Source organism: Typha latifolia, chromosome 3 (assembly GCF_019914945.1).
Source record: "Typha latifolia isolate L0001 chromosome 3, TyphaL0001v2, whole genome shotgun sequence".
Classification (NCBI taxonomy): domain Eukaryota; kingdom Viridiplantae; phylum Streptophyta; class Magnoliopsida; order Poales; family Typhaceae; genus Typha; species Typha latifolia.
In genome coordinates this window covers 264,442-277,243 of record NC_133088.1, presented here as the reverse complement: position 1 = coordinate 277,243, position 12,802 = coordinate 264,442, and the positions used below count along the sequence as shown (strand labels likewise).

Sequence of the window (12,802 nt, the reverse complement as noted above, 5' to 3'; positions counted from 1 at the left end):
CACTCACCCACCCCTTCAGCTTCCCTATAAATACCCACCATTCCCCTTGCGTCGTAAACCAAAATCGCAGCTCTTAAGCTCAAGTCTAAAGAGTAGCAGCAGCCAACAAAGAAAGAAGAGAAGAGTGTTAGGAGCTCAAAGATGAATCGCTTGAACTTGAACCGAGTTTGGATGGCCGCGAGCGTAGCGATGATTCAAGCACACAGAGACCAAGGACTCAGATCGCTAAACCGAACCAAGGACCGGTTCGTCTCGACCGGAGTCCTGGCCTCGGCCGCCGGACTTGGATTGGGCAGGGTCCTCCTCGGGGGAGGAATCGCCGAAGAGAGCCGCCGATTAGTGGACGAGTCGGTTCACAAAGCCATGTATCTGAGCTGCTGGGGTCCGAGTTAAATCACATACCCATCCTTTTGTAATTGTACACTATTTCACTTCTTCTATAATTAAAATTAGAAACGCGAATTTCTTCTAGGAAATTAAATGGAGTTCTTCCATTTGGCTTAAGTTGTTGCCTTTTGTGGAGCAATTACTTTACTGATCGGGGGCTTCAGATTAACACTAGATCTCTCTAAGTCGTGGGGTCTGCATGCATCTGAATTCCAACAGTGTCGATAGCTTATTATCTTTTAAGTTTTAAGATCATTGTTGGACTGGCCACAAGTGCATTGCTCTTTCCAGAAACCATAATCGTCTTTCTCTAGTTCACCAAAAACTCATTTATTCAATCAGAACCATGCTCCCATTTCTCCATCTGTAACAGAATATAGACATGACCTTGATCAAAACTCAAAAACCATATTGCAGTATTGCCTGGCTGCGCCTTGAAAGTAATTAGTAGAATTAAGTACACATCTCAGAGAAATTGGGAAGGCTTGTTGCCTGTGTGGGAGAGAGAGAGAGAGAGAGAGAGAGAGAGAGAGAACGCACAGCCAGCTCCTTTGATATCTCAAAAGATCGGAGATTGGGGAACACATACATCATTTTGTGAAGTTCGATCTTAAAGATGAAAAGAAAAGAAAAGAAAAAAGAAAAAGGCTATTTTACATGCATCACGTGAAGACTCATGAATAGTAGTAGATGATTAGCCCACCCACAAGGATATCACGTGGGACTGGCTTTTGGTTTTAGCCTATTTTGTTCTTAACAATTATCGCCACGACACGTGCCCACAATCTTATCTTTAGGTCACATACGTGTCGAAGTCACCCATCAACATCGGCCGTGAGGTTGTGGGACCCGATGCATCTGACCATCACGTGTCTGCTGTTTATCGTTTTTTTTTTTTGGGATTAATTACATTATCACCGAGTAATACTACTAAGGGGTGCCAACGTAATTAACCCGTTTTTTTTTCCACCCTCTTTTTCAATAATATTGAAAAGAAAAGCTTAGTACAGCATTGAGGCCTGGCCCAAAAGTTTTGAACGAGGAGTTGGCCCAGCCCACAATGAAATGGTTGAGCTCCAATTGAGGGGCTTCCGGCTCGATGATACTTGGATCGGGACGGGAAATTAACGACAAAGAAATAGTACAGCATATCTTAAGTAATCAATTAAACAACCAATTAATAAACACTATAATACAGCCAAACCGATCGAATCTTCTTCCTACCAACACAACCTCTACTCCCCACGTAAGAAATTAACACCCACCGGCACCCAAGGTGGGGGGGGGGGAGGGGGGAGGGGGGAGAAACAGAAACCAAAATAATACGTACGTGCATGATGGTAGTAGTAGTAGTATCAACGAGATCTATAATTCAAACGTTGTCGGGCAATTTGAAATGCTGTAGCCCAAAAGTTTGCAACGAACTATTTTGAACGAAGAGCACGACGCCGCATTTGGAGGGGTTGAAGCCATCCCAGAGCTGGAACTGGACGGAACCGGAGAGGTTCTTCTTGGCGGAGACGTCCTTGACGGCGAGGAGCTTCTCGAGGCGGCGGACGACGTGGTCGTTGGGGAGGACGCGGCCTTTGTTCTCACCCTTGGTGCAGTCCGTTACCAATCCGTTCTCGTACAATGCCACCATCACGTCGGCGCCCCCGCCGTCCACTTTATTGCGTAGAGCGCCGGCGAAGGATGCCTGGAGTGTTGTCGGCGTTGGCTTCTGGAACGTGGCCTGCAACCAACCACGAAGGCTTTCACAATTGTTCAGATGCTTAGACCACTGGATAATCAAATGATGATCATATATCACATACCTGCATGGTGGGCGATGCGAATCTCGGAGCCGATCGGACGGCAGCCACCATCGCAGCCTGATCCGTTCCGACGCACTGGGCCCGACCGTGGACCACCACTTGGGGCGTGAATAACGTGTCGAGCCGTAGCGATTCCACGTAAGCCTTCTGCCTGACCGTCCACATGCTGGATCCAAACGGGTCCTTCCACCCCCGGTAATCCCAGTACTCCACGTGGAACGCCAGCACCACCACCTCCGGGTCCTCTTCCCCCCCGTTGAGCTCACCGCGCCCGAGTCGGCTCACCACCGCCTCCGCCTCGGTAGAGGTACCGCAGCCCTGGGAGGAGAAGAGCTCCACGAGGACAGGGCCCATCCGCCTCTGCTCCTCCGCCGTCAGATCCGCCGTCACTTTGGTATCCGAAGACGACGACGATGTTGCCCGCCCTAAGCACGAGAAGAGGCGCGGCGCCATTCCTCCACCACCGGGGGATGACCTGGCTACGACGAAGGAAGACTGGATCGAGAAGCCAAGGAGATAGAGAAATAGAGGAAAGAGTTGGGGATGGAATAATTTTGATGGAGGTGGGTGGAGAGGAGAAGAACGTGGCGGAGATGACGGGATACCAGCTGGGAAAGCTAGCGTTCTCCTACCACTTTTTTTTTTTCTTTTTTTAAATTAAAATAAAAACTCTCTCTCTCTCTATTTTTCATTTTTTTTACTTTAGGTTTCTCGCGCAAATAGTCAATACCACCCCCCCCCCTCAGCCCTCAGGCCTCAGAAAGTCAGAAGTGCCATAATGGAGATTGATACACACCTCAAATATCAACTCCGTAAGGTAAATAAAGCTTTTTAGAGGAGGGGTGTCAGGTGTGGGTATAGTACAGATGGACGGTCCAGATGGGTGTACAAATTGTAAGAGGATGTCGGTGGAGGGATACGTGGTTTGGTTACAATTACAAAGGGATCTTAGCTGCAATAGGGATTGAGGAACTGCTAAAGAAAGAGACGTGCCAACTTTTATTTATTTATTTATTTCTTCCCTTCTGATTATTTTCATATTTGCAATTTGCTATCCTCTATAGAAAGTCATTAAAATAATTTTGGAAGACAGCATGAGCAATAAGCAACTCACAAGACCTAACTTGTAATAATTAAATTTGCCAAGATGATTAGTGTTCCGTTCCACATTAATTAAACCAAGCAAAATAAGGCCCAATAAGAATTATAATCTAACAGATATCAAAACATAGGATCCTAATATTGGCCCAACTAGGCTTCCAAGGGCCCACAGACAGAAATTGATATAAGCCTACAATTGTGGTTGATACTATTAACAGCTCTAGAAAACCTCGTGGATGATTAATAATATTATTCACCAATATAAATTTCTATTCATGTTGGCCAAATTTGTAATAGAACAGAAATCGTTTTATTTTTGCAGAGGTTGAGCACCACTCAGCTTACTCGCTTCCGCTTGACCTCTGTTATATTGTTGCTTTTGACTCCTCAAGGGCTCCCTCGACGTCATTTTAATTAATCTACAGATGGATTAGTAGCTCTCCTTTTAATAATTAAGAAAACAAAAACAATCAATGGCCAAACAAAAAAGACCGCTCCAAGCTGCATAAGTTAACCGTACAAGATCAAGAAGAGTCCAAGGTTCGGCCTTCAAACGTAATACCTAAGGGCTTTCATTTGGTGCCTTATATCCAGTTTACTTGAATAAGCACTACTATATAAAGGAAGAGACCACTACAGTAGCAATGCAAAATAATAATAATAATAATAACAATAAGGAGCTTCTTCTCGTGGTGTTTAGCTACAAGAGAGAATCAAGGAGATATAGAGAGAAATCAAAATGGGTTTGGCGAACAACAAAGCAGCCATTGTCCTACAGTTGGGCATTACGCTTTCTCTTTTCGCTGCAATCACCATGGTTGATGGGAGGATGCTAAGCTGTAAGTTATACTATATACCCTCTCAATCTCAACCTTGTCATACTAACTTGCTACTTCTGTATGTAACTTACGCCATAGCTAGATGTTTAGCTTGCATAAGAACTTCGTGGCAAAGATTCGAACCATTAAGTTATTCTTACAGAAGCTTTAAGTCTGAAGGAATTAACTAGAAAATTAGTTGTAATATATATATATATATATATATATATATATATATATATATATATATATATATATATATATATATATAATTTTGTTGATCTCTTGTAAAAAGCAATTGAGATTGGAAATTCACCAAAATTGAGCTGTGACACTGTATATGGTGTGCTGACTGGTGACACGTACGATGAAGTTGCCGAGAAGTTTAAATTAACTATTCTACAATTTAGTGTCATCAACCCTAATCTCGACTGCGATAAGCACTTTGTTGGCCAGTGGCTGTGCACTAATGGCGACGCATCATGAGCTGATGAAGAGCTTAATTCTTGTCTCCTATTCCAAGTGATAGAATATCTTTTATTGCTACATATGAATAATGAGAGACTTAAATATCTCTCCATGTAAACGTTAGCTTTTGAATATTTAATGTGCATGTTGCACTAAGCAAGTAATTTGATTTGATTGGGTTATCTTTGAGATATTTACTCTGACGGCCTCCTGGCCCTCCTCTCTCATAAAAGATGCGAATCCGAAGTGAATTCTATTATCGGATTCTTTATTGGATCATCAAGCAACATCGATAGCATTCATCTCGGGAACTTCTTCGAGGCGAATTGGAGCCCCTCTCGCCTTGAAAAGGTCGTGTTGTTGATGAATAGCTTGAAGGATATCGTTGCTCAAAAGATATGTGAAAGGGTTGAAGAGGTAGACGGGCGGCCGGTTATGGCCGCAAACTTGAAGCTGGGACCAACGTATGAAAGACTGCGGTACGTGTGGACGATTCAGAAGCATGCGGTGGAGTTCCAGATCGATAGGATAGTCGAAATGCTTATAATGCTAAACTAAAGACAAACGAGAGCTATCTTGAGATGGATGAAGAAGGACGCAAGCGTTTTATTGACAGTCGATATGAAATGGAATTCCCGTTTGCAATGTTCAATTAGCACTTCTTCAAACTACATCACAGTGCTGATATGGAAGCCCTGTTGCCAAGTGAGCTTCCTCTACTCTTTTAGCTCTTCTTCGTTTCGTGCGCATATCATGACACACACACACACACATATAGCTAGCTAGTTTCTCTTCTTTATTCGTGGCTTTGTTCGTGGCTGTATGCTTACAGTAAATTTGTTCCTTATGTTTGATTAAGGTATTCCTTCGAGTATAAAACTCTCAACTGACTGCAAGTGTGATAGGGACTCTGTAAGGTATGGGCTCAAAACTCTGTTCTCGCATAGCTGAGTAACTTTTGTTAATGAACTAACATCATATTTAGCATTTGATTGAGAATGTTTAAGCTATCGAATTTAAGTGACTTTTTCTTCCTCAGAATATCAATTTAAATAGATTTTTTCTTTCAAATAAATAAATAATATTGGCATTTGGCAATTTTGCTTCTCCAGTTGTTGGCACAAGTACATGGATGAAGAAGATGTCGAAGAAACATCTAGGTTAAAACAAGAAATCAAAGAGACGATGGAAGAATTAGCAGACTCAGAGTTCTATCACTATATTCGCATGGAGAGAGACTTCGCAACGTCGCCGCACCACATACTCGCTCTGGCACTCTTATTCGAACAGGATTGCCTTCTTCCGATTAACGAAATCGAGGTTTGTCCAGACACTTTAAATCCGGCGGACTGCCAGGTACTATTGGAGATGGAATGCAAAGTACTTCCGGTTAGCGACAGATGCCGAAGAAAAGCCGAGAGGCCAACTATATTCTTCATCTCATCCTTAGAGTGCATACTGGTGGGCAATCTCTTTGAGGCCAACTTATGCCCTTCTCGTCTAAATCGGATGGTGGTATTAGGTTCAGAATTAAAGGATATAAACCAGCATATACAAAGAAGGAACGGACGTATAGTGATGAGAAAACGAATTTACACGGACCAAGAGAGAGCAAGGTTCGAAAGAGCTACGTCGAAATATACTCTCTCCTATAGGATTGACAACTTCGGGAATATAGGATGCGTTTTCAATCCTCTGTTTATAAGGTTCTATGACATTGAAGACGATGTTGATCTCAGAGCTCAATTGGCATGTAAGTTTCACTAAACACATGCAAATATGCAATGCGTATATCTTAAATTTATCTCACCAATTTAATTTGTTCTCGGTCGCTTATACACTTGAGACTTACGTGCCTTAATTTTCCTTTGGTTTCCGAAGATGTCGGTTTGAGCCTCAAGGTAAAAATGGATCACTGCAACGACTGGCTACGGAGAGATGACTACACAGAGTGAGTTAGCATCTAAAAGAATTATTGGCTCAATGATTTTAATGTGCTGCTCTTGTACTAATAAAGCTAATTTACAACCCCTACATCTACCTACTCCAAAACAGTCGTTCAATTTATTTGCTAGAAGATGGTGAGGAGCGCGTGTTAAATTTCTTCGAGCAACTCGATAACAACGAGGAGGACCGCGAGGGCAGCATCGTCTTCGAGGAACACCGTCGGCTTTGGAGAGCTCGACGAACGTGGCAACCACCTCCTCCGGGATGGATCAAGCTCAACTACGCCGGCATTGACAAAGAAGGGCGATCCGGCTTACGGTGGAGTGTTCCACGATGAGCATGGAGATCGTTTGCTGTTGTATGGTGGGCCTTTAGATGGCTCTGTTGGTTCGACTTTTGCTTCTAACGTTGAGGCACTAACGTGTGGGCTTATATGCCTTAACAAGTTCTACCCGGATTCTGACAATTTCATCATAGAAGGAGATTGCCTCACTGTGAAGCGTTGGACTAATGGAATATTCCCGCATCCGCGGTGGTTTGAGGAAGACTTCGATGAGATATTTGACATCATTGATACCATAGAGGTTGTGCGGTGCTTCATGTTTGTGACGAGGCGAACGCCGAGGCTACCTTGATGGCTATCAGAGGGGCTGCGTTTACTCAGTTCGAAGCTAGAAAGATGAAGAAGTCGTCGTAATTTGTTTTCTTTAATTTTCTTTTCCCACACTGTAATTTAAATGAATTGACAATAAATGGCTAATGCCAAAACTTGTAGAAGATGAGCGAAGTTATGATTACATTTATGCCGTGAAACCTTTCACAGGCCGATGCCTACTTTTTGGGTCAACATCTTTGGCCGTGTTAAAATGATATCATTTCCAGCTCAACAATGCTTTATCCACAAATTTATCCACACCATATCCAAAATCGTATCAGATTTTGCGGGAGATTGAAGCCGAGAAAGAGCTGAAGTCTGAGAGTGTTATTTGGATCTTTCACCTTCCTCTCATAGGAGACGCGTGACAAACAACTCATCTATCAGATGATTTTCATGGTGTCATATGAATCCGTGCCATTCGCTTTCAGCTTCCACATGTGAAACTTTGGTCCATCATCTTCTCTTCCACCACATGCTCATTCAATACGAAAGTTTTGCCACCCTCACGAGCCCAAATTTTTATTGGAAACATATCCCTGCAGCCGGATACTTGGCACAGTGATTTGATTTCTTTTTTTTATTAAAAAGTAGTTCATTAACTGGAACTTTCGGTGTGTAAAACGTGATTTGGAACACACATTCTCTAATGAGATGCAGGTTTTGGGTACAATCGGTCTATATAAAGTGCTAAAGAAAGCAATACTAGGACTGATTAAGACATGCAACCACAAGATATAGAACGCCAATTGGGAGGTTGCAACACATTGTGAATGGAGATCCCCTTCGATTCTAGAACCAGATTAAGATATGGAAATTTTTTGTCATGTGATACAAATTGAAAGTCATTGTAAACTAATCAGCAGAGATGAGTGTTGTGCATATTGACATGAACCTACTACAACACTCTTTGTCTATAGCCCCACAAGCAAGAACCCCAAGCCATGTGCAGTAAATCATATGATTGGATGCTTCAAACAAAAGGGGGAGCAAAGTATTCTTTCACCATGACAGAGCATATAATGATATGCGTAGCTTTACAAGATTCTCTTAATTTATTGAGAAGAAAATCGCTATATAGGATCACCATTGGAAATCACAGACATATTTCATCGGAATAACTGTTCTTTCTCAATAATAATTAGACTAGTGAGAAAGCCAGACAGAGAGTAGAGCACCTAAGAATGAGCTAAACTAGTAATATACCACCACTTGCAATGTTTCCAGGGTCAAAGTTAGATCCCTTGATCATTTACAAAGTGGGAAGCAAATAGGTATTGATGCAAACTAGACATCAAATGGTTGCATCCTTGGGCTTGCCATTACCCAACTCGATGCTACTACCAACGTGGATCTCTTCGTCCGCAATGAACTTGCCCCAGAACCAGTGGGACTTCCAAACTAGTACCATTTCTTCGATGGGCACGTTCTTGGTCTCCGGTAGGAAGAGGGCGATGAAGGTGGTCATGATGACGACCCAACCGCCGAAGAAGTAGAAGAGGCCAAACTTCATGTGGCAGAGCATCGCTAGGAAGGCTTGCGCGATGACGAAGGTGAAGAACATGTTGACGGAGACGTTGATACTTTGCCCAGCGGAGCGGATCTCCAAGGGGAATATTTCGCTGGGGACCAGCCATCCGAGGGGACCCCAAGACCACGCGAACCCGGCGACGTAGACGCAGATGAACAGAACAACGAAGGCCGCGTAGGTCTTTGACAGGACAGCTTCGCCGCTGGTCCCGAACTTTATCGCAATTAGAGTCCCGACCACGATCTGCAACACAACCCGATCAATTGAGCATTTCTAAATACAATGGACGAAAATTTAGTAATTGGGTTGTTCTATCTCAGTTTTTGTTTAACCTGGCATGCAAGCATCTGCGAGCCGCCCTGCAAGAATAGCTTCCTCCGTCCGAGTTTATCGGCTGTAAAGATTGAAACGAAGGTCGCAAAAACATTGACGAGCCCTGTGATCACTGCTGACATCAGAGACGCATCGCTGCCGAATCCAATCGTCTTGAACAGCACCGGCGCGTAGAACATGATCACGTTAATCCCAGTAAGCTGCTGGAATAAGGGAATTAGGATGGCCATGGTGAGCTGGGGGCGATACTTGCGCTTGATGATATTGGCCCAGGGGTGCTTGACCAGCTTTGACTCATCGCTGGCGACGACGAGATCGTTGAACTCCTCGGCGATGTCGTCGGTGCCGCGGATCCGGCGGAGCATCTTCTGAGCCTTGGCGTCGTAGCCGCGCTCAATGAGGGAGTTGGGAGTGTCGGGGAGGAAGAGAGAGCCCACGGTGATGATACCGGCGGGGACGGCGGCGAGGGCTAAGCTCACCCTCCAGCCCCACCCACCCTTGATCTTGGCCGTCCCGTAGTTGATGAGATTCGCGCACAGGATGCCGATCGTGATCATGAGCTGGAACCCAATGTTGAGCATGCCACGGAGGCGGGCGGGGGCCATCTCCGAGAGGTACACTGGGACGGACTGCGATGCAATAACAAACAGAGCACGATGGCATTTCAGACATTGTGCGAAGGAAAACGATAAAGATATGATTCCTTTTTTCGCAGAAATACCAAATGGGGACAAACAAAGAAATTGGAAGGAAAGTCCTCTTTACTTTCTTCCTCTTTTTGGGAGAAATTATTGCGTTTTCAAGTCATAAAACAGTTGGAATTTGAATTATATCCTATTAAGTGCGGTAATTAAAAGAGGCGAGATTCTCGGAATCATGCGGTCCAACAATGAATAAGGCGTTTCAATATTGCGTTAAAAAGGCAAGACAGAAGAAACGAGGAATCTACCAACGAGCCATCTGAGATTTGGTATCGGGTTTTAAGCAGCCAATTACCGGACGTCAAACCGAGAAGAAGATGAAAACAAATAAATTTTAGACTTGTGAGACATCAGAAACCAGTCTAGATCAGAAAGTATACAGTCGTTGGACTTGGACTGGAAACAGCAGTGGGGCCCCCATGCACCATTTTGGCCCAACCTTTCTCTTTTTACTCTTAAATTTAAAAATTAGCAATAAAATATTCCCGTCGCAATGTCCCCCGCCCCCCACCCCCATACTTCCAATAACCAGATCTAAAAAGTTCTCCAGGCATCCAAAACTATAGGAAAAAGATGTACCAAATTTTTTTTATTAAAAAAAAAAAAACACATCATCCATTATTAAGATTCTAATTACCTGATTAGCGAATCCGACGCCGATGCCGAGAAGTATGCGGCCAAGGATGAGCATGAGAACATTCTCGGCGGCACCGTTGAGAGCTGCGCCGACCAAGAAGGTGATCCCTCCACCAAACATCGACCACTTCCTCCCGAACGTCCTCGTCACCGCCGACGCGAAAAACGAGGCTATCAGAGCCGCGAGGTAAAGCGAAGACGTGAAAGTAGTCAACAGCTGGCTATCGAACTTGCAGTACTGATTCGTGCTCTGGTCTTCCTTCTCTTTCCTATGCACCGATGGGAAGAACTTGATCAAGAACGAATCCATCGATGTAACTCCACCTGGATTAAAAAAAACGAAACAAATAAGAAACGCTTAGATCTGAAAAGTTATTCATGTAGGTCGATTAAGTTATCCGTGATCGGTTACCGGAGATGCCAATGTCGTAGCCGAAGATGAGGCCGCCGGTGGCGGCGACGACGCAGGTGAGGAAGACGAAGAGGGTGAGCTTGCCGGGGTACTCCTTACCCCCGCCGGTGTTGACGACGACTCCTCCTGCCATTTCTTTCGAAACCCTACCCCCAGGCTTAACTCTAGAGAGAGAAACAAGGATGGATGAGGTTGGGAAGAAGACTGAGGAGGGGGATTTTATAGCGGAGGAGAGTGAGCTGGATATCAAAAATGGGAAAGAGAGAGAGAGGTGACGTGGCAGATTTATCTGAAGGACGGGATCTTGACCGTCGGATAAGTGATTCAGTGCGTTCGTTGATTGATGTTGTTTTAGATATCTAACCAATGTTAATTAAGACGGATCCTCTTTAGCATTATCTGCTTCATTCTTGATCTTCTGTTGATTACTATATTTCTTTCTGCCATGAAATACATTTATGTGAACAAATTTATTTTTTCTCCGATTCAGAGAACAATACGTCTTACATGTCTCTAAGAAAATTCCACTGCATATATCTTTAAATATTAGTCTAAGTACAAACTAATCTACAGCGACAACTAGCTTCTTAAATGATTGATGATTAGTTTATATCGCAACGGCTCGCTTAATCCAAGAATCAAATGTTAAAAGATAGCATTTTATAATTCAAATAGTTTGTTAAGTACGTTGGAAGATAAGAATACTTCGAATACACGTGAATGTCTATGAAACCATTAGCTGGAGACGATGGAGCTTTGAGAAGCCAACGGCTATAGCCATGATTAATTAGTATCTCATTATTATCAGGTATCTCAGAGATAGTTTTTTTTTTTTAAAAATTAGAAACTATGTTTTTGTATACTTGTATTATTTTATTTTATTTTATTTTCCAGTCAAGGATATATACAGAGGGACCGTGAAGCTAACGTTGGAATAATTTTAATTTGGAGGAGGATATGATTGGTAAACTTTACTAATCTGGATCCTAAATGAATTATTATCTCAAGGTCATGCATTAGGCACTCACTCTGTAAGAACTAGGGAATTAAAATTGAATAGTATTAGGAATTTAGGACTATAATGTACTAGGAATTAAAGCCTTATTACAATTAACATCAAAGTAGGTCCCTCCCTCTCTTATAAGTAGATGATATTCTATATAAAACGTATCTAGTCTTTTTTTTTTCAAAAAAAAAAATTCAACCAAGTTTAAGAAATTCGAGTTTAGAAGATCGATCCAAAAATATATGATAAGTTGACCAGAGGAGCTATTTAGTCTGAGAATAACGTTTGGGACTTGCTCCTATCTATTCCGCATTTAACTCTAACAACCTAATAACTGTCGGGCAGTTTTAATCGAATTAAGTTTTGAGTAAAAGCTTCAAAAGCTGTGCCGATCCGCTTATACTCGATGGGAAAAAAAAATCAACAAATCTTATCCAAATCTCCTTAAATTATCCTCGAAACAGAGGAGAAAACCCAGACCTTATTAAGAGATCAAAAAACGCCTCGGAATTCGGGACTATATGATCGCAATTTCCCTATTAATTCTTGGATGGGCATTAGCATTGTTGAGTTGCATTCCCAATGGGCTGAAGACAAAAACAACACTATGCCTTTTTCTCTTGAGTCAAACCGCGTCGGCAGTCAATTTTAGCCGTTGTGGGAGCCCATTCTGGGTATTTTACAAATATTTAAAGCAGAAAGCAACAACGGATGTTTAATAATATTATTATAATCTCACTCTACTCTATTCAACTCAACTCAACTCGTAGACTATCCACCGAGTAATTAATTACTCTTGTCTTGCGGAAATATTTGACTTTATTTACAAACTCGTACAACGACTGATAAAAGAGTCAGTTGGAAATTATATAATAAAAAATGGTTAAAGAAGCATATTATAGTGTACATATTGAACTACAAGGTTCCAACTGAAGAAATAAAATAAAATAAAGAAACGACCATACATACTAGTATCAATTGGACATGTGCATT

General features: G+C 42.6%; 2 protein-coding genes across 2 annotated transcripts; both read right to left on the bottom strand.

The window, feature by feature from the left end:
- Positions 1-1,540: 1,540 nt before the first annotated feature.
- On the bottom strand, positions 1,541-3,002 carry LOC140785248 (uncharacterized). Its single transcript, XM_073133046.1, has 2 exons — positions 2,202-3,002; positions 1,541-2,119 (listed from the first exon to the last, which is right to left on the bottom strand). The coding sequence occupies exons 1-2, from the start codon at positions 2,652-2,654 to the stop codon at positions 1,760-1,762; spliced, it is 813 nt and encodes a 270-aa protein (XP_072989147.1). The 5' UTR covers positions 2,655-3,002; the 3' UTR covers positions 1,541-1,759.
- Positions 3,003-8,222: 5,220 nt separating this feature from the next.
- Positions 8,223-11,020, bottom strand: LOC140784288 (sugar transport protein MST6-like). Its single transcript, XM_073131590.1, has 4 exons — positions 10,804-11,020; positions 10,393-10,715; positions 9,054-9,683; positions 8,223-8,964 (listed from the first exon to the last, which is right to left on the bottom strand). Exons 1-4 carry the CDS (start codon positions 10,934-10,936, stop codon positions 8,485-8,487), a joined length of 1,566 nt encoding a protein of 521 aa, XP_072987691.1. The 5' UTR covers positions 10,937-11,020; the 3' UTR covers positions 8,223-8,484.
- Between the last annotated feature and the right edge of the window lie 1,782 nt (positions 11,021-12,802).